General features: G+C 44.8%; 2 protein-coding genes across 3 annotated transcripts in view; both read left to right on the top strand.

Annotated features, from left to right (window-relative positions):
• Nucleotides 1-8,091, top strand: part of LOC127909544 (uncharacterized) — a 347,658-nt gene extending 339,567 nt beyond the window's left edge. For both annotated transcript variants that reach the window (XM_052471642.1, XM_052471636.1), the window contains exon 2: nt 6,864-8,091. In XM_052471642.1, the coding sequence (XP_052327602.1) occupies nt 7,326-8,075 (750 nt within the window). In that variant the 5' untranslated portion in view covers nt 6,864-7,325 and the 3' untranslated portion in view covers nt 8,076-8,091. The remainder of the gene's footprint in view (nt 1-6,863) is intronic.
• Nucleotides 1-22,613, top strand: part of LOC118370908 (protein sidekick-2-like) — a 668,753-nt gene that overhangs the window by 437,240 nt on the left and 208,900 nt on the right. Inside the window, exon 2 of the mRNA XM_052485096.1 lies at nt 15,350-15,509. Coding sequence (XP_052341056.1) covers nt 15,350-15,509 — 160 coding nt within the window. The remainder of the gene's footprint in view (nt 1-15,349; nt 15,510-22,613) is intronic.

Genomic DNA, 22,613 nt, shown 5'->3' with positions numbered 1-22,613 from the left:
TTATGTTTGGTGAGCGGAACCCAGACCTCACAACCATAAAGGCCTATTGGTTATACAGTATAACTGATTCAAGTATTTTTAGCCAGATTCTAATTGGTATGTCCCTTTTGTTTGCATAGAAGGACCTTCTTGCCTTGTCTCTCAGCTCGTTCACAGCTTGTTAGGGATTAGCTCCCTCTGTTGGGATCAAATCAGCGGAAATTTCAAGAGCGCCACGTATAGTTTTTGATAAAAGTCAAACTTTCATTAAAACACACATGCAAGGTACTGAATTAAAGCTACACTCGTTGTGAATCTAGCCACCAAGTCAGATTTGTAAAATGCTTTTCGGCGAAAGCATGAGAAGCTATTATCTGATAGCATGCACCCCCAAAGTACTGGAACGTCACCTAAAACAACAGATTTTGCGGTAGCCGGCGCTACCCAAAACGCAGAAATAAAATATAAAACATTCATTACCTTTGACAAGCTTCTTTCTTGGCACTCCTATATATCCCATAAACATCACAATTGTGTCTTTTTCCCGATTAAATCCGTCATTGTATAGCCAAAATGTCGTTTTCCTTCTGATCCAGGAATATTCCATTTTACAAGACGCAACGTCACTTTTTAAAATTACAAAAGTTGCCTATAAACTTTTACAAATCACTTCAAACTACTTTTCTAAACCAACTTTAGGTATTAATAAACGTTAATAATCTATACAATTCATCACGGGGCGATCTGTATTCGATAGCAGCTAGTCTTGAAATCAGTGTCCATCTTTTCCATTTTAACAACATCCTGAGGAGAGACTAAAACAGGAAAGGCCAAAACGTCATACAACCAAGGATTAAGTAGGCTGGAAATGCCAGCACTGGCGACATCGTGTGGAAGCTGTAGGCGTTTACAGGGCATCTTCATGTATTTGCAGTCGCCTTAAACATTGACTGGCGGATTAATATATTTTTTGTGTTTTTGGAGAACAGTTTTTCGAGGGATTTTCAAGGGATGTTATAGCCACAGGACTTTGAAATGTTGTGTGATTTTTAACAAAAAGCTGCGAAAATTCGCATGATCCATAACAGGATTTATAAGTTACCTGTGGCGAGATTTGCTTTGTTTTTGTGTGCTCTAGGGCAACGTTGTCTCAATGGAATTTGTATTTGTGGTCCTGGCAACTGAACCTTTTTAGGAACACAATTATTTTTGTCTTACTGAGATTTACTGTCAGGGCCTAGGTCGGACAGAATATGTGTAGAATATCTAGGTGCTGCTGTAGGCCTTTCTTGGTTGGTGACAGAAACACACTATCATCAGCAAACAGTAGACATTTGACTTCAGATTCTTTTAGTGTGAGGCCGGGTGCTGCAGACTGTTCTAGTGCCCTCGCCAATTTGTTGATATATACAGTGCCTTGCGAAAGTATTCGGACCCCTTGAACCTTGCAACCTTTTGCCACATTTCAGGCTTCAAACATAAAGATATAAAACTGTATTTTTTTGTGAAGAATCAACAACAAGTGGGACACAATCATGAAGTGGAAGGACATTTATTGGAAATTTCAAACTTTTTTAACAAATCAAAAACTGAAAAATTGGGCGTGCAAAATGATTCAGTCCCCTTAAGATAATACTTTGTAGCGCCACATTTTGCTGCGATTACAGCTGTAAGTCGCTTGGGGTATGTCTCTATCAGTTTTGCACATCGAGAGACTGACATTTTTTCCCATTCCTCCTTGCAAAACAGCTCTAGCTCAGTGAGGTTGGATGGAGAGCATTTGTGAACAGCAGTTTTCAGTTCTTTCCACAGATTCTCGATTGGATTCAGGTCTGGACTTTGACTTGGCCATTCTAACATCTGGATATGTTTATTTTTGAACCATTCCATTGTAGATTTTGCTTTATGTTTTGGATCATTGTCTTGTTGGAAGACAAATCTCCATCCCAGTCTCAGGTCTTTTGCAGACTCCATCAGGTTCTTCCAGAATGGTCCTGTATTTGGCTCCATCCATCTTCCCATCAATTTTAACCATCTTCCCTGTCCCTGCTGAAGAAAAGCAGGCCCAAACCATGATGCTGCCACCACCATGTTTGACAGTGGGGATGGTGTGTTCAGGGTGATGAGCTGTGTTGCTTTTACACCAAACATAACGTGTTGCATTGTTGCCAAAAAGTTCAATTTTGGTTTCATCTGACCAGAGCACCTTCTTCCACATGTTTGGTGTGTCTCCCAGGTGGCTTGTGGCAAACTTTAAAACGACACTTTTTATGGATATCTTTAAGAAATGGCTTTCTTCTTGCCACTCTTCCGTAAAGGCCAGATTTGTGCAATATACGACTGATTGTTGTCCTATGGACAGAGTCTCCCACCTCAGCTGTAGATCTCTGCAGTTCATCCAGAGTGATCATGGGCCTCTTGGCTGCATCTCTGATCAGTCTTCTCCTTGTATGAGATGAAAGTTTAGAGGGACGGCCAGGTCTTGGTAGATTTGCAGTGGTCTGATACTCATTCCATTTCAATATTATCGCTTCCACAGTGCTCCTTATGTATGCCATTTAGCAGACGCTTTTATCCAAAGCGACTTACAGTCATGTGTGCATACATTCTACGTATGGGTGGTCCCGTATGGGTGGTCCCGGGAATCGAACCCACTACCCTGGCGTTACAAGCGCCATGCTCTACCAACTGTGCTACAGTTGGTACAGTTTAAACATCCTTGGGATGTTTAAAGCTTGGGAAATCTTTTTGTATCCAAATCCGGCTTTAAACTTCTTCACAACAGTATCTCGGACCAGCTTGGTGAGTTCCTTGTTCTTCATGATGCTCTCTGCGCTTTTAACGGACCTCTGAGACTATCACCGTGCAGGTGCATTTATACGGAGACTTGATTACACACAGGTGGATTGTATTTATCATCATTAGTCATTTAGGTCAACATTGGATCATGCAGAGATCCTCATTGAACTTCTGGAGAGAGTTTGCTGCACTGAATGTAAAGGGGCCGAATAATTTTGCACGCCCAATTTTTCAGTTTTTGATTTGTTAAAAAAGTGTGAAATATCCAATAAATGTCATTCCACTTCATGATTGTGTCCCACTTGTTGTTGATTCTTCACAAAAAAATACAGTTTTATATCTTTATGTTTGAAGCCTGAAATGTGGCAAAAGGTCGCAAAGTTCAAGGGGGCCGAATACTTTCGCAAGGCACTGTATGTTGAAGAGGGTGGGGCTTAAGCTGCATCCCTGTCTCACACCACGGCCCTGTGAAAATAAATGTGTGTGTTTTTGCAAATTTTAACCACACACTTGTTGTTTGTGTACATGGTTTTGCTAATGTTGTATGTTTTTTCCCCAACACCACTTTCTATCAATTTGTATAGCACACTTTGATGCCAAATTGAGTCAAAAGCTTTTTTGAAATCAACATAACATGAGGAGACTTTGCCTTGGTTTTCGTTTTTTTTTGTCAAATAGGATGTTCAGGGTAAATACGTGGTCTGTTGTATGGTATTTTGGTAAAAAGTTAATTTGACATTTGCTCAGTACATTGTTTTCTCTGAGGAAATGAACTTGTCGGCTGATAATGATAATGCAGAGGATTTCCCAAAGATTGCTGTTGACGCGTGTCCCACTGTAGTTATTGGGATCAAATTTGTCTCCACTTTTGTGGATTGGGGTGATTAATCCTTTGTTCCAAATATTGGGGAAGAGGCCAGAGCTAAGGATGATGTTAAATAGTTTTAGTATAGCCAATTAGAATTTATGGTTTGTATATTTTATCATTTTTTCATTGAGGATACCATCAACACCACAGGCCTTTTTGGGTTGGAGGGTTTGTATTTTGTCCTGTACTTCATTCAATGTAATTGGGGGATCCAGTTGGTTCTGGTAGTCTTCAATAGTTGATTCTAAGATTTGTATTTGATCATGTTTTTGCTGTTTGTTCTTTGTTGAAGGGCCAAACATATTGGAGAGGTGGTTTACCCATACGTCTCCATTTTGCATAGAAAACTCTTTGTGTTGTTGAGTGTTTTAGAGTCTATGGTGGTTAGAGTCTATGGATTCTTTAATAACATCGAGCTGATTTCATCATGCTATTCCTTCTTTTTCCATAGTGTATTTCTGTATTGTTTTAGTGATTAACCATAGTGAAGGCATAGGCTCAACTTTTCTGGGTCTCTATGTTTTTGGTTGGATAGGTTTCTCAATTTCTTTAATATGTTTTTTAATTCTTCATCAATCCATTGTCATTGTTGTTAATTTTCTTTTATGTTTTAATATATATTTTTTATATTTGATAAGGAAGCTGAAAGGTTGAATACTGTTTAGGTTTTCTACTGCCATGTTTACACCATTTTGTCCAGGACGTTGTCTAAAAGGGATTGAATTTGTTGTTGCCTAATTGTTTTTTGAATGGTTTCCACACTACTTTCCTACCATCTATAGCATTTATTAATATTATTATTTGCTGACTCATGATTGGTTATTGCTCTGTTCAGTTAGACTGTGATTTTGCTGTGATTTGATAGGGGTGTCAGTGGGCTGACTTTGAACGCTCTGAGAAACTCTGGGTTGAGGTCAATAATAAAGTAGTCTACAGTACTGATCTCTTGATCAGCTATATGTGTACCTACCGTAGGAGTCCCCTCGAAGCCTACCATTGACTATGTACATGCCCAGTGTACAACAGAGCTGCAGGAGTTGTGACATGTTTTGTTGGTTATGTGGTCATAGTTGTGCATAGGGTGGCAGGGTAGCCTAGTGGTTAGAGTGTTGGACTTGTAACCGAAAGGTTGCAAGCTCAAATCCCTGACCTGACAATATAAAATCTATCATTCTACCCCTGAACAAGGCAGTTAACCCACTGTTCCTAGGCTGTCATTGAAAATAACAAACAAAAAAATATGGGGGAGGGAATGCTGTCACCTCCAGGTAGGTGTTTGTCCCTGTGTTCTGGCATTTAGGTCACCACAGACAAGTACATGTCCCTGGACATTAGAGATTTTCCCCTCCATGATGGAGAAGATGTTTTCATTAAAGTCAAAACAAATTGTATTTGTCACATACACATGGTTAGCAGATGTTAATGCGAGTGTAGCGAAATGCTTGTGCTTCTAGTTCCGACAATGCAGTAATAAACAACAAGTAATCTAGCTAACAATTCCAAAACTACTACCTTATAGACACAAGTGTAAGGGGATAAAGAATATGTACTTAAAATTATATGAATGAGTGATGGTACAGAGCGGCATAGGCAAGATACAGTAGATGGTATTGAGTACAGTATATACATATGAGATGAGTATGTAAACAAAGTGGCATAGTTAAAGTGGCTAGTGATACATGTATTACATAAAGATGCAGTAGATGATATAGAGTACCTGTCACGCCCTGGTCGAAGTATGTAAGTTTGTCTTCATTTATTTGGTCAGGCCAGTGTGTGACATGGGTTTATTTTGTGGTGTGTTTTTGTATTGGGGTTTTAGTAGGTATTGGGATTGTAGCTGAGTAGGGTTGTCTAGGAAAGTCTATGGTTGCCTTGAGGCGGTTCTTAATCAGAGGCAGGTGATTTTCGTTGTCTCTGATTGGGAACCATATTTAGGCAGCCATATTCTTTCAGTGTTTCGTGGGTGATTGTTCCTGTCTTTGTGTTTGCACCAGATAGGGCTGTTTCGGTTTCATTATTTCATTTCATTGTTTTTGTAGTTTCTGCATGTATAGTTTTTCCTTCATTAAAATATATCATGAATCATCATCACGCTACATTTTGGTCCGATCCTTGTTCCACCTCTTCGTCAGAGGAGGAGATAGAAGAGAGCCGTTACAGTACCGTATATACGTATACATATGAGATGAATGATGTAGGGTATGTAAACATTATATTAGGTACCATTGTTTAAAGTGGCTAGTGATATATTTTACATAATTTCCCATCAATTTCCATTCCCAAAGTATGGGAATTCTCGTGGGGGTATATAGGTAGCACACAGGATGACATTTTCCTCTGTTGAGATCATTTCCTTTTGAATTTCTCGCCAAATGTAAAGTGTTCCTCTTTTGATTAATTTAACCCTCCTGCTGTGTTCCGGTAAAATTGGACTGAGTTACAAGTTCTCTCTCTGAAAAATGTAGTTAATTTAATCTGATTGTCATAAGGTTCCATGACTGTCCACACAAGGCATCTGAAATACAGCATCTGAAATCCATCCAGCGGAAATGGAGGAAAACTCGCCTCCCTGCGGACCTGGCATCCTTTCACTCCCTCCTCTCTACATTTTCCTCCTCTGTCTCTGCTGCTAAAGCGTTTTTCTACCACTCTAAATTCCAAGCATCTGCCTCTAACCCTAGGAAGCTCTTTGACACCTTATCCTCCCTCCTGAATCCTCCTCCCCCTCCCCCCTCCTCTCTCTCTGCAGATGACTTTGTCAACCATTTTGAAAAGAAGGTCGACGACATCCGATCCTCGTTTGCTAAGTCAAACGGCACCGCTGGTTCTGCTCACACTGCCCTACCCTGTGCTCTTACATCTTTCTCCCCTCTCTCTCCAGATGAAATCTCGCGTCTTGTGACGGCCGGCCGCCCAACAACCTGCCCGCTTGACCCTATCCCCTCCTCTCTTCTCCAGACCATTTCCGGAGACCTTCTCCCTTACGTCACCTCGCTCATCAACTCATCCCTGACCGCTGGCTACGTCCCTTCCGTCTTCAAGAGAGCGAGAGTTGCACCCCTTCTGAAAAAACCTACACTCAATCCCTCCGATGTCAACAACTACAGACCAGTATCCCTTCTTTCTTTTCTCTCCAAAACTCTTGAACGTGCCGTCCTTGGCCAGCTCTCCCGCTATCTCTCTCTGAATGACCTTCTTGATCCAAATCAGTCAGGTTTCAAAACTAGTCATTCAACTGAGACTGCTCTTCTCTGTATCACGGAGGCGCTCCGCACTGCTAAAGCTAACTCTCTCTCCTCTGCTCTCATCCTTCTAGACCTATCGGCTGCCTTCGATACTGTGAACCATCAGATCCTCCTCTCCACCCTCTCCGAGTTGGGCATCTCCGGCGCGGCCCACGCTTGGATTGCGTCCTACCTGACAGGTCGCTCCTACCAGGTGGCGTGGCGAGAATCTGTCTCCTCAACACGCGCTCTCACCACTGGTGTCCCCCAGGGCTCTGTTCTAGGCCCTCTCCTATTCTCGCTATACACCAAGTCACTTGGCTCTCATAACCTCACATGGTCTCTCCTATCATTGCTATGCAGACGACACACAATTAATCTTCTCCTTTCCCCCTTCTGATGACCAGGTGGCGAATTGCATCTCTGCATGTCTGGCAGACATATCAGTGTGGATGACGAATCACCACCTCAAGCTGAACCTCGGCAAGACGGAGCTGCTCTTCCTCCCGGGGAAGGACTGCCCGTTCCATGATCTCGCCATCACGGTTGACAACTCCATTGTGTCCTCCTCCCAGAGCGCTAAGAACCTTGGCGTGATCCTGGACAACACCCTGTCGTTCTCAACTAACATCAAGGCGGTGGCCCGTTCCTGTAGGTTCATGCTCTACAACATCCGCAGAGTACGACCCTGCCTCACACAGGAAGCGGCGCAGGTCCTAATCCAGGCATTTGTCATCTCCCGTCTGGATTACTGCAACTCGCTGTTGGCTGGGCTCCCTGCCTGTGCCATTAAACCCCTACAACTCATCCAGAACGCCGCAGCCCGTCTGGTGTTCAACCTTCCCAAGTTCTCTCACGTCACCCCGCTCCTCCGCTCTCTCCACTGGCTTCCAGTTGAAGCTCGCATCTGCTACAAGACCATGGTGCTTGCCTACGGAGCTGTGAGGGGAACGGCACCTCAGCACCTCCAGGCTCTGATCAGTCCCTACACCCAAACAAGGGCACTGCGTTCATCCACCTCTGGCCTGCTCGCCTCCCTACCACTGAGGAAGTACAGTTCCCGCTCAGCCCAGTCAAAACTGTTCGCTGCTCTGGCCCCCCAATGGTGGAACAAACTCCCTCACGACGCCAGGACAGCGGAGTCAATCACCACCTTCCGGAGACACCTGAAACCCCACCTCTTTAAGGAATACCTAGGATAGGATAAGTAATCCTTCTCACCCCCCTTTAAGATTTAGATGCACTATTGTAAAGTGACTGTTCTACTGGATGTCATAAGGTGAATGCACCAATTTGTAAGTCGCTCTGGATAAGAGCGTCTGCTAAATGACTTAAATGTAAATGTAAAATTTTCATTACATTTTGGGTGTTTTATTTAACTTTATTACACCTGTGGTGTTCCCGGTCATTGATGAATGGGTTCATTAGAAATGAATGGGTGAGACTACAATTATTGTATAAATAGAGTTCAGGAACTTGCCCATTCATCAGATGGACACACTTCCTCTCCCAGACCCCACATGCATGTGTGTTTGAGTGCACACACACACACACACACACACACACACACACACACACAAAGCTCACTCCCCTTCTTGGCTTCCATGGCAACCCCCACGGGAACCAATAGAATCTTTCCCCCACGGGAACCACACCTGTTGGCATTCTCAAAAACAATCGCAACATTGTTTCAATAATATACAGAACTTTTCTTGTAGCTCTGGTATATAAAGCTTTTTTGAGGCCTTGCTCACAATTCTTTCTGTGGCAGCACAATTACGAAATTATGTACTGTATGTGAGGCTCTTGATCATATCTATGATCATGACACTGGTGAGGAGGAGAGAGTTCTTGATAATCTTTGACATGAAGTAATTTGTGATAAAAGCACAATATGTTTCATCTGACTATTTGTTATAGTCAAAATAATAATAATTTTTCTTTAATCAAAAATGATTTATGAGGCCTACAGGCCATAAATAGCAAATAGAAGATCAAAACTTGTAATGTTCACAAGAACTTAAGTTGATAAAAAGATCTAACACCACATTAGGTGATAATATATGTACTATTATGGATTTTTATCAGCTGTAATAGGGCTGTCATTTTGGACTAGGAACACAGAATGAATTAACATGAAACGAACACAACAGGAAGGTTAATAGAGTGAGTTAGATCTGCACTATACCAAATTAGCATACCCCCTGAGTGGAACATTTTCTTCTGCAACGTGACCCTAATGAACTGCCTTCCAGTGCATGCATTGTAACATTGGCTGAAATAGTACTCACGCACAACTATTTCATGTTTCTAAATGATTTCTTTATTCAGACGAAAGGTACTGATATGGGATCCCCCATGGCTCCTAACTATGCTAATTTGTATGTGGGTTACATGGAGAAACAGTCTATTTTCAATCTTCTCAAAAATGTTTTCTTGCCTCACATCATTATTTGGAAACGGTATATTGATGATATTTTTGTTCTATAGAGGGGTGATGCAAAACAGCTCCAGGCGTTCCATGTTTTTCTTAACTCCTGTTCTGAGCATCTGAGATTTACTATGCAATCTGATACCTTTCAAATCACTTTTCTTGATCTTCTGATCTTGTGTGAAGATAATGTTCTATACACTGATCTTTACAGGAAGCCTACTGATCGTAACAGTTTGTTGAGGGCTGATAGTTGTCACCCACTTCCCTTGAAAAATGGTTTGCCCTATAGCCAATTCTGTCGAATCAAAAGAATTTGCAAAAAACAATCAGATTTCGACAGAAATCAAGGAGAGGGGCTACAAGAATGATCAGATTAATATTGCCATTGAGAAAATTCAAAACAAAACGAGACATGACCTTTTTCAAGGTCAGTTTCGCAAAAAGACGCATTCTTGTGTTCTAACTACCAGCTATTCAAAGTGCTCTGAACAAATTAAGGGAATTGTTCACAAACATTGGCACATCCTAAAATCCGATGGTAGTCTCGGCAATGTGTTTTCGGACCTTCCCTTGGTCGTATTCTCGCGGGGCATAAATCTCAGAGACCAATTGGTACACTGATTTACCACCCCAAGATATTCCTGAACTATCTATTTGCACCCTACTGGATGGAAATTACAAATGTAATGGCTGTGCTCAATGCAATGGCACTTATAAATGTAGATCCTTCAAACACCCACAAACAGGGAAACAGATCCCAATCAAAGGTGTTATTACGTGCTCCACTAAGGCAGTAATTTATCTCATAACTTGTCCTTGTGGTAAAAAATTATGTGGGTAAAACAAAGGGCAAATTAAAAGTACGTATCTCAGAGCATCGTAGCACCATTAGGTGTAAAAACTTTACTTATCCAGTTGCGGCCCACTTCTTGGAGGCAGGCCACTCGATTTCATCTCTGCTTTACATTGGCATCGAACATGTCACCCTCCCTAGGAGAGGGGTTGACCTTGATAATTTATTGTTAAAATGAGAGGCTGCCTTGATCTTTAACTTAAAAACCCTTGCGCCCTTCGGTCTCAACGTAGACTTGGATCTAAAGCCATTCTTGTGATTATTGTGACTTTGCCATTGTAATTGTTTGTAAACTTGTGTAGTTAAATGAATCTATGATCCTATGCTGTCCATTTGTTGTTTGTATGCTGTTCTTTGTATGACATTTTAATACTTGATAATTAACCAATGATATTAGGCCACTCTTGGCCATGATTACAGACACCTGTGTCTTTTGACACTATATAAACAAGTTATCCCGCAGTGTTTGTGATTATACCCTGATGAAGACAGCTTGGCTGTCGAAACGTTGGTATTACATTTTTGCATCTGAGCTCCAAGAGTGTGCAGCTCTCTTTTATTTTCAAACTTTCCCTGTTTGATACCTGGTAGTTTGGTGGGTGGGACTACCAGCTCTCTGTAACATAGAGGGCAACCAGTGGGTCCATCTTCTCTATACCATGTTTCTTGTAGGATAACAATGTCTGTATTTCTGATTTCTTTGATGAAGTCCAGGTTCCTGCTCTTTAGGCCAAAGGCAGATGACCTCAGGCCTTAGATATTCCAGGATAAGTTAGTGAAGTATTTGTGAGGTCTGATCTGAGGGGTTCTAAATGGGGTGTGGGCGTGGTTCACTTGGGGGGAGGTTTATTGTTTGGGGTGTGGATGTGGATGTGGTGCTGTAGTCTGGATGTACGTCCTCTCGGCGTGGGTCTTCTATGTGTAGTTCCTTTCCATTTCTTTAACCACACTAAGGAGGCTGTGAAACTATCTATACAAGCCTCGCCTAACCCACATCATCCTGCCTACCAGTCTTCTCTGTTTATAGACTGGATGTCTTTATGTTCTCTCCATCTTCCCCCCTTTCTTTTATCTGTCTGGCTAACCTACCTACGCTGGATTGGTGGAGCCAAAATAGGAAAAATACCAAGCCAATAGATCATTTTGACAGTTTAATTTCAATTATTGATTATTAGATCATTAGAAAATTAAAGAATCCATCCATCCAATTAAATTGGTCTATATTTACAATGATCATCAAGCACAAGGTCTTAATTGTAGTACCATCTATCAAGAGTGAGCTATCAGAACCACAAGGGAGTATGACAGTGAGGTGGATTGGAGCTTATTTGATGGAGGTGTGTGTGTGTGTGTGTGTGTGTGTGTGTGTGTGTGTGTGTGTGTGTGTGTGTGTGTGTGTGTGTGTGTGTGTGTGTGTGTGTGTGTGTGTGTATGTGTGTGTGTGCGTGTGAGTCTGCCCGTCTGTGTGTCAGTGAGTGAGTCTATGCTCCTGTGTGTGAGTGACTCTGAGCCAGGAAAGTAACTTGTGAGGGGATGGGGTGTCATGACCCCTCCAATATTAGAGTCAGGTCAATTTTACCATCTCAATAATTCATGTGATGGATAGGAAATGATTTTCATACTGTAAAGTGGCGGCAGCTACTGGTTTTCTGTGTGTTTTCCTCACACAGTGCTACTAATTTCTTCACTTTACCATTGGATTCCCCAGCCGCAAATTATAATTTTGGTTTGGCTCGATCCTCAGAAGCATGGTTTGTGGAGGGAATAAAAGTTGAGTACAGCTTCTAAGGAAAACATAGATCTGCAATGTGAACTCTCCATTGCTCTCTTCTCTTTTCTTAACAAACCCTGAAATTCATAAACACGAATAAGAATTATGTAGAAAATGATGTTTTTTTTAAATGGAGAAAGTTTCTATTGCCATTTGAGCACTATGTCTCAAAGGAGTGGTTGGTAATGGTTAAATTGGCCTATTTTGTAATATCATAAACCATAAATATCTTGTTTCTAGTAGGCTACAGAATTAGAGAAGGGCTGTTTCTATTAACCTCAGGCAGTAGTAGCCTGTTTATCTTCCCAGTCAGAGGCAGCCCAGACATAGAGTTACACATAAACAAACGTACAGTCAATAACACAATAGAAATATCAAATTAAAGTGTGTTCAAATGTAGAAGAGTAGGGAGGTAAGGCAATAAATTGTCCATGGAGGGGGTGCAAAAGAGCAAGAGGATAAATAACAATATGGGGATGAGGTAGTTGGATGGGCTATATACAGATTGGCCATGTACAGGTACAGTGATTGGTAAACTGCTCTGACAGCTGATGATTAAAGTTAGAGAGGGAGATATAAGACTCTAAGATATAAGATTTTTGCAGTTCGTTCCAGTCATTGACAGCAGAGAATTGGAAGGAAAGGAGGCCAAAGCAAGTGTTGGCTTTGGGGGTGACCAGTGAAATATACCTGCTGGAGCGCCTGTTTTGGGTAATCCAGCACCTTCCCCTGTTTTGAGTAATCCAGCACCCTCTCCTGTTTTCAGTAATGTTGCACCCTCCCTAGTTTTCAGTACACCAGCACCCTCCCCTGTTTTCAGTAACCCAGCACCCTCCCCTGATTTCAGTAACCCAGCACCTTCCCCTGATTTCAGTAATCCAGCACCCTCCCCTGTTTTCAGTAACCCAGCACCCTCCCCTGTTTTCAGTAACCCAGCACCTTCCCCTGTTTTCAGTAATCCAGCACACTCTCCTGTGCTTTATCTAAATCCATCTAAATGTTTTATGAAATTGGAGAACACATTTGGGAGGGATCTTAGACCATTGTTCTATACAGATTATTTTCAGGTCCTTGATATCCTTTGTCTGTACTGCTGGACTGCTCTCTTCAATTCAAACTGCATATTTTATTTGGGGTTCCAGTCCAGAGATTTAGATGGCCATTGTAAAATGTTGATTATGTAGTCAATTAATGTTTAAAAAAACATTTTTTTAGATGTGTGCTTGGGGTTATTGTCTTACTGGAAGATCCACTTGCGACCAAGTTTCAGCCTCCTGGTAGAGGCAGCCAATGTCCTGGTACTTGATAATGTTCATGATGCCGTTGTCCTTAACAAGGGTTCTCGGACCAGTGGAAGCAATATAGCCCCATAACTTTGAAGATCCACCACCATATTTAACAGCAGGGATGAGTTATTTTATGCATATGTGTTGTTCTTACGAAGGCCAAACCCAAATACCTACTTTCGAAGGCCAATCCCAAATAACTAGCATAATTGGACCAAATGATCAGGAAATTCACCAGAAACAACCACTTCACAGCTATGCCCACGGACGTAGAAGGGTGTCAAGCCTGCAACCCTTGGTCTGTGCGGATGTGTGTGTGAGTTTGTCTGTGCTTGTGTGTGTGTCTATGAGTCTGCTCACACTCCTGTATGTGTGTCTGTTACTAGTCAGCAGACTGTGGCCCACTGTTACTAGTCAGCAGACTGTGGCCCTCTGTTACTAGTCAGCAGACTGTGGCCCTCTGTTACTAGTCAGCAGACTGTGGCCCTCTGTTACTAGTCAGCAGACTGTGGCCCTCTGTTACTAGTCAGCAGACTGTGGCCCTCTGTTACTAGTCAGCAGACTGTGGCCCACTGTTACTAGTCAGCAGACTATGGCCCACTGTTACTAGTCAGCAGACTTTGGCCCTCTGTTACTAGTCAGCAGACTATGGCCCTCTGTTACTAGTCAGCAGACTGTGGCCCTTTGTTACTAGTCTGCAGACTGTGGCCCACTGTTACTAGTCAGCAGACTGTGGCCCTCTGTTACTAGTCAGCAGACTGTGGCCCTCTGTTACTAGTCAGCAGACTGTGGCCCTCTGTTACTAGTCAGCAGACTGTGGCCCTCTGTTACTAGTCAGCAGACTGTGGCCCACTGTTACTAGTCACCAGACTGTGGCCCTCTGTTACTAGTCAGCAGACTGTGGCCCTCTGTTACTAGTCAGCAGACTGTGGCCCTCTGTTACTAGTCAGCAGACTGTGGCCCACTGTTACTAGTCAGCTGACTGTGGCCCTCTGTTACTAGTCAGCAGACTATGGCCCTCTGTTACTAGTCAGCAGACTGTGGCCCTCTGTTACTAGTCAGCAGACTGTGGCCCTCTGTTACTAGTCAGCAGACTGTGGCCCTCTGTTACTAGTCAGCAGACTGTGGCCCTCTGTTACTAGTCAGCAGACTGTGGCCCTCTGTTACTAGTCAGCAGACTGTGGCCCACTGTTACTAGTCAGCAGACTATGGCCCACTGTTACTAGTCAGCAGACTGTGGCCCTCTGTTACTAGTCAGCAGACTATGGCCCTCTGTTACTAGTCAGCAGACTGTGGCCCTTTGTTACTAGTCTGCAGACTGTGGCCCACTGTTACTAGTCAGCAGACTGTGGCCCTCTGTTACTAGTCAGCAGACTGTGGCCCTCTGTTACTAGTCAGCAGACTGTGGCCCTCTGTTACTAGTCAGCAGACTGTGGCCCTCTGTTACTAGTCAGCAGACTGTGGCCCACTGTTACTAGTCACCAGACTGTGGCCCTCTGTTACTAGTCAGCAGACTGTGGCCCTCTGTTACTAGTCAGCAGACTGTGGCCCTCTGTTACTAGTCAGCAGACTGTGGCCCACTGTTACTAGTCAGCTGACTGTGGCCCTCTGTTACTAGTCAGCAGACTATGGCCCTCTGTTACTAGTCAGCAGACTGTGGCCCTCTGTTACTAGTCAGCAGACTGTGGCCCTCTGTTACTAGTCAGCAGACTGTGGCCCTCTGTTACTAGTCAGCAGACTGCGGCCCTCTGTTACGAGTCAGCAGACTGCGGCCCACTGTTACTAGTCAGCAGACTGCGGCCCACTGTTACTAGTCAGCAGACTGCGGCCCACTGTTACTAGTCAGCAGACTGCGGCCCACTGTTACTAGTCAGCAGACTGCGGCCCACTGTTACTAGTCAGATTAGAGAGCGAGAGCAGTGGAACATGTCCAGATTATCTTGGGTGACACACAAGCATGTCCATGCTGTCACACAACTACACTGAACGTTTCTCCCCATACAGTTACTGTATGATCACCAAGGTTTGCTTCTCTTTCTGTTCTTCTGATGCTGTTAATTGATCACCTGTGAACCTGTGAGTATCTTCCATGTGTGACTCTGTCTCTCTCTTTCTCCCGTCCCCCTCTCCAGATGACGTGCCGCCCTACTTTAAGACGGAGCCGGTGCGAAGCCAGTTGCACCTGGAGCGTAACAGGCTGGTGTTGACGTGTATGGCAGAGGGGAGCTGGCCCCTGGAGTTCAAATGGATCCACAATGGCACTGAGCTCACACGTTTCTCACAGGAGTACAGGTGAGTGCTGCCACTATATACACTGTAATTACCTCTATAGATCCATAATGACACTGAGCTCACACGTTTCTCACAGGAGTACAGGTGAGTGCTGCTACTATATACTGTAATTACCTCTATAGATCCAAAATGGCACCAAGCTCACACACTTCTTACTGAAGTACAGGTGAGGTGTAGCCAGACAGAAGTACAGGTGGTGTAGCCAGACAGAAGTACAGAAGATACATAAAATACTCTCCTCTCTTCAGCCCTCCCCTGCTCTTCCTCTCTTCAGCCCTCCGCTGCTCCTCTTCTCTTCAGCCCTCCCCTGCTCCTCTTCTCTTCAGCCCTCCCCTGCTCCTCCTCTCTTCAGCCCTCCCCTGCTCCTCTTCTCTTCAGCCCTCCTCTGCTCTTCCTCTCTTCAGCCCTCCCCTGCTTCTCTTCTCTTCAGCCCTCCCCTGCTCCTCCTCTCTTCAGCCCTCCCCTTCTCCTCCTCTCTTCCGCACTGCCAGGCTCCTTCTTTCTTCGGCACTGTCAGGCTCCTCCTCTCTTCGGCACTGTCAGACTCCTCCTCTCTTCGGCACTGTCAGGCTCCTTTTCTCTTCGTCACTATCAGGCTCCTCCTCTCTTTGGCCCTGTAAGGCTCCTCCTCTCTTCGGCCCTGTCAGGCTCCTCCTCTCTTCGGGCCTGTCAGGCTCCTCCTCTCTTCAGCCCTCCGCTGCTCCTCCTCTAGTGCGGCACTATCAGGCTCCTCCTCTCTTTGGCCCTGTCAGGCTCCTCCTCTCTTTGGCCCAGACAGGATCCTCTTCTCTTCGTCTCTGTCATGCTCCTCCTCTCTTCCGCCCTATCAGGCTCCTCCTCTCTTCGTCTCTGTCAGGCTCCTCCTCTCTTCGTCTCTGTCAGGCTCCTTCTCTCTTCGTCTCTATCAGGCTCCTCCTCTCTTCGTCTCTGTCAGGCTCCTCCTCTCTTCGTCTCTGTCAGGCTCCTCCTCTCTTCCGCCCTATCAGGCTCCTCCTCTCTTCGTCTCTGTCAGGCTCCTCCTCTCTTCGTCTCTGTCAGGCTCCTCCTCTCTTCGTCTCCGTCAGGCTCCTCCTCTCTTCGGCCCAGACAGGATCCTCTTCTCTTCGTCTCTGTCAGGCTCCTCCTCTCTTCGGCCCAGACAGGATCCTCTTCTCTTCGTCTCTGTCAGGCTCCTCCTCTCTTCGGCCCAGACAGGATCCTCTTCTCTTCGTCTCTGTCAGGCTCCTCCTCTCTTCGGCCCAGACAGGATCCTCTTCTCTTCGTCTCTGTCAGGCTCCTCCTCTCTTCGGCCCAGACAGGATCCTCTTCTCTTCGTCTCTGTCAGGCTCCTCCTCTCTTCGGCCCAGACAGGATCCTCTTCTCTTCGTCTCCGTCAGGCTCCTCCTCTCTTCGTCTCTGTCAGGCTCCTCCTCTCTTCCGCCCTATCAGGCTCCTCCTCTCTTCGTCTCTGTCAGGCTCCTCCTCTCTTCGTCTCTGTCAGGCTCCTCCTCTCTTCGTCTCTATCAGGCTCCTCCTCTCTTCGTCTCTGTCAGGCTCCTCCTCTCTTCGTCTCTGTCAGGCTCCTCCTCTCTTCCGCCCTATCAGGCTCCTCCTCTCTTCGTCTCTGTCAGGCTCCTCCTCTCTTCATCTCTGTCAGGCTCCTCCTCTCTTTGTGTCCGTCAGGCTCCTCCTCTCTTCGGCCCAGACAGGATCCTCCTCTCTTCGTCTCTGTCAGGCTCCTCCTCTCTTCGTCTCTATCAGGCTCCTCCTCTCTTCGTCTCTATCAGGCTCCTCCTCTCTTCGTCTCTGTCAGGCTCCTCCTCTCTTCGTCTCCGTCAGGCTCCTCCTCTCTTCGGCCCAGACAGGATCCTCTTCTCTTCGTCTCCGTCAGGCTCCTCCTCTCTTCGTCTCTGTCAGGCTCCTCCTCTCTTCGTCTCTGTCAGGCTCCTCCTCTCTTCGGCCCAGACAAAATCCTCTTCTCTTCGTCTCTGTCAGGCTCCTCCTCTCTTCGGCCCAGACAGGATCCTCTTCTCTTCGTCTCTGTCAGGCTCCTCCTCTCTTCGGCCCAGACAGGATCCTCTTCTCTTCGTCTCTGTCAGGCTCCTCCTCTCTTCGGCCCAGACAGGATCCTCTTCTCTTCGTCTCTGTCAGGCTCCTCCTCTCTTCCGCCCTATCAGGCTCCTCCTCTCTTCGTCTCTGTCAGGCTCCTCCTCTCTTCGTCTCTGTCAGGCTCCTCCTCTCTTCGTCTCTATCAGGCTCCTCCTCTCTTCGTCTCTGTCAGGCTCCTCCTCTCTTCGTCTCTGTCAGGCTCCTCCTCTCTTCGTCTCTATCAGGCTCCTCCTCTCTTCGTCTCTGTCAGGCTCCTCCTCTCTTCGTCTCTATCAGGCTCCTCCTCTCTTCGTCTCTGTCAGGCTCCTCCTCTCTTCGTCTCTGTCAGGCTCCTCCTCTCTTCGTCTCTGTCAGGCTCCTCCTCTCTTCGTCTCTATCAGGCTCCTCCTCTCTTCGTCTCTATCAGGCTCCTCCTCTCTTCGTCTCTGTCAGGCTCCTCCTCTCTTCGTCTCTGTCAGGCTCCTCTTCTCTTCGTCTCTGTCAGGCTCCTCCTCTCTTCGTCTCTGTCAGGCTCCTCCTCTCTTCGGCCCAGACAGGATCCTCTTCTCTTTTGCCCTATTCTTTGTGTTGTTCTTATGTGGTATTGTGTGTTGATTGATGAGGACAAAACAACAATTTCATCAATTGTTTGGCTGTAACATAATAAAAATATGTAAAATGTCAATGGGTCTGAATACTTTCTGAATGCACCGTACATACAGTATTACCTCAATTACCTCTGCTAACATGTACCCTGTTACGAACCGGCTCGTAGCCTATAACAAAGAGGGAGACAACGCAGAGAAAGGTGTATTTATCCCCGGGACAAACCCCAGCCGAGGTGTGTCCTATTTCACTGATGACCCTCCCCAGTGCCCACCGACATCCTATTAAGGAAACAAGAGCAAAGAGTTATAAATGGGGTAGCTCGGTGGTTTCGGCAGACAGAGTGGGAGTGTTGCCACAACAACCCCCACATTGACATGGTGGTTTTGGCAGACAGAGTGAGAGGGTCGTCACAACTCCGCACATTGACTTGGTGGTTTTGGCAGACAGATTGAGAGGGTTGTCACAACCCCCCACATTGACATGGTGGTTTTGGCAGACAGAGTGAGAGGGTCGTCACAATTCCGCACATTGACTCCGTGGTTTTCCTTTCATACTTTTCATACTATTTGCACGTTGTTCGAATATTGCCAATAAACCATTTTTCACATGCTAATAAAGTTGTTTGAATTGAGAGAGAGAGAGAGAGAGAGAGAGAGAGAGAGGAGCAAAGAGAGATGGGGGAGAGAGAGGAGCAAAGAGAGATGGGGGAGAGAGAGGAGCAAAGAGAGATGGGGGAGAGAGAGGAGCAAAGAAAGATAGAGGGGGAGAGTTAAATCGGAGATCTTTATCATGTGGAAAGCATTGGTCTGATCTCTGGATAAGGTGTGTGTGTGTGTGTGTGTGTGTGTGTGTGTGTGTGTGTGTGTGTGTGTGTGTGTGTGTGTGTGTGTGTGTGTGTGTGTGTGTGTGTGTGTGTGTGTGTGTGTGTGTGTGTGTGTGTGTGTGTAAATGGAATGTCGGGGCGATGAGAGACAATGAGCTGACAAAAACATGTCTGTCACAACCGAAACTGGACTGAGTGTGTTTTGTTCAGTGTTGTCTCTATTGTTGATGGAGCTGCTGCTTGCTGTTCTCTACCTTCGCCTCAGGAAGATAAGAACTCAGACAGAGACAACACAACAGTATAAGTCAGGGAATCAGGACCAATAAACAGACAGACAACACAACAATATCAGTCAGGGCATCAGGACCAATAAACAGACAGACAACACAACAGTATCAGTCAGGGCATCATGATCAATAAACAGACAGACAACACAACAGTATCAGTCAGGGCATCAGGACCAATAAACAGACAGACAACACAACAGTATCAGTCAGGGCATCAGGACCAATAAACAGACAGACAACACAACAATATCAGTCAGGGCATCAGGACCAATAAACAGACAGACAACACAACAGTATCAGTCAGGGCATCAGGACCAATAAACAGACAGACAACACAACAATATCAGTCAGGGCATCAGGACCAATAAACAGACAGACAACACAACAATATCAGTCAGGGCATCAGGACCAATAAACAGACAGACAACACAACAGTATCAGTCAGGGCATCAGGACCAATAAACAGACAGACAACACAACAATATCAGTCAGGGCATCAGGACCAATAAACAGACAGACAACACAACAATATCAGTCAGGGCATCAGGACCAATAAACAGACAGACAACACAACAATATCAGTCAGGGCATCAGGACCAATAAACAGACAGACAACACAACAGTATCAGTCAGGGCATCAGGACCAATAAACAGACAGACAACACAACAGTATCAGTCAGGGCATCATGATCAATAAACAGACAGACAACACAACAGTATCAGTCAGGGCATCAGGATCAATAAACAGACAGACAACACAACAATATCAGTCAGGGAATCAGGACCAATAAACAGACAGACAACACAACAATATCAGTCAGGGCATCAGGACCAATAAACAGACAGACAACACAACAGTATCAGTCAGGGCATCAGGATCAATAAACAGACAGACAACACAACAATATCAGTCAGGGAATCAGGACCAATAAACAGACAGACAACACAACAATATCAGTCAGGGCATCAGGACCAATAAACAGACAGACAACACAACAATATCAGTCAGGGCATCAGGACCAATAAACAGACAGACAACACAACAATATCAGTCAGGGAATCAGGACCAATAAACAGACAGACAACACAACAGTATCAGTCAGGGCATCAGGACCAATAAACAGACAGACAACACAACAATATCAGTCAGGGCATCAGGACCAATAAACAGACAGACAACACAACAGTATCAGTCAGGGCATCAGGACCAATAAACAGACAGACAACACAACAATATCAGTCAGGGCATCAGGACCAATAAACAGACAGACAACACAACAATATCAGTCAGGGAATCAGGACCAATAAACAGACAGACAACACAACAGTATCAGTCAGGGCATCAGGACCAATAAACAGACAGACAACACAACAATATCAGTCAGGGCATCAGGACCAATAAACAGACAGACAACACAACAGTATCAGTCAGGGCATCAGGACCAATAAACAGACAGACAACACAACAATATCAGTCAGGGCATCAGGATCAATAAACAGACAGACAACACAACAGTATCAGTCAGGGCATCAGGACCAATAAACAGACAGACAACACAACAGTATCAGTCAGGGCATCAGGACCAATAAACAGACAGACAACACAACAATATCAGTCAGGGCATCAGGACCAATAAACAGACAGACAACACAACAATATCAGTCAGGGCATCAGGACCAATAAACAGACAGACAACACAACAGTATCAGTCAGGGCATCAGGATCAATAAACAGACAGACAACACAACAGTATCAGTCAGGGCATCAGGACCAATAAACAGACAGACAACACAACAGTATCAGTCAGGGCATCAGGACCAATAAACAGACAGACAACACAACAATATCAGTCAGGGCATCAGGACCAATAAACAGACAGACAACACAACAGTATCAGTCAGGGCATCAGGACCAATAAACAGACAGACAACACAACAATATCAGTCAGGGCATCAGGATCAATAAACAGACAGACAACACAACAATATCAGTCAGGGCATCAGGACCAATAAACAGACAGACAACACAACAGTATCAGTCAGGGCATCAGGACCAATAAACAGACAGACAACACAACAGTATCAGTCAGGGCATCAGGATCAATAAACAGACAGACAACACAACAGTATCAGTCAGGGCATCATGATCAATAAACAGACAGACAACACAACAATATCAGTCAGGGCATCAGGACCAATAAACAGACAGACAACACAACAATATCAGTCAGGGCATCAGGACCAATAAACAGACAGACAACACAACAGTATCAGTCAGGGCATCAGGACCAATAAACAGACAGACAACACAACAGTATCAGTCAGGGCATCAGGATCAATAAACAGACAGACAACACAACAGTATCAGTCAGGGCATCAGGACCAATAAACAGACAGACAACACAACAATATCAGTCAGGGCATCAGGACCAATAAACAGACAGACAACACAACAATATCAGTCAGGGCATCAGGATCAATAAACAGACAGACAACACAACAATATCAGTCAGGGCATCAGGACCAATAAACAGACAGACAACACAACAATATCAGTCAGGGCATCAGGACCAATAAACAGACAGACAACACAACAATATCAGTCAGGGCATCAGGACCAATAAACAGACAGACAACACAACAATATCAGTCAGGGCATCAGGACCAATAAACAGACAGACAACACAACAATATCAGTCAGGGCATCAGGACCAATAAACAGACAGACAACACAACAGTATCAGTCAGGGCATCAGGACCAATAAACAGACAGACAACACAACAATATCAGTCAGGGCATCAGGACCAATAAACAGACAGACAACACAACAATATCAGTCAGGGCATCAGGACCAATAAACAGACAGACAACACAACAATATCAGTCAGGGCATCAGGACCAATAAACAGACAGACAACACAACAATATCAGTCAGGGCATCAGGACCAATAAACAGACAGACAACACAACAATATCAGTCAGGGCATCAGGACCAATAAACAGACAGACAACACAACAATATCAGTCAGGGCATCAGGACCAATAAACAGACAGACAACACAACAATATCAGTCAGGGCATCAGGACCAATAAACAGACAGACAACACAACAATATCAGTCAGGGCATCAGGACAATAAACAGACAGACAACACAACAATATCAGTCAGGGCATCAGGACCAATAAACAGACAGACAACACAACAGTATCAGTCAGGGCATCAGGATCAATAAACAGACAGACAACACAACAGTATCAGTCAGGGCATCAGGACCAATAAACAGACAGACAACACAACAGTATCAGTCAGAGCATCA

The sequence above is a fragment of the Oncorhynchus keta genome, chromosome 2, assembly GCF_023373465.1.
Source record: "Oncorhynchus keta strain PuntledgeMale-10-30-2019 chromosome 2, Oket_V2, whole genome shotgun sequence".
NCBI classification, from domain to species: Eukaryota; Metazoa; Chordata; class Actinopteri; order Salmoniformes; family Salmonidae; genus Oncorhynchus; species Oncorhynchus keta.
The sequence above is the reverse complement of the archived record's forward strand: the minus strand, read 5'-3'. Positions and strand labels throughout refer to the sequence as shown.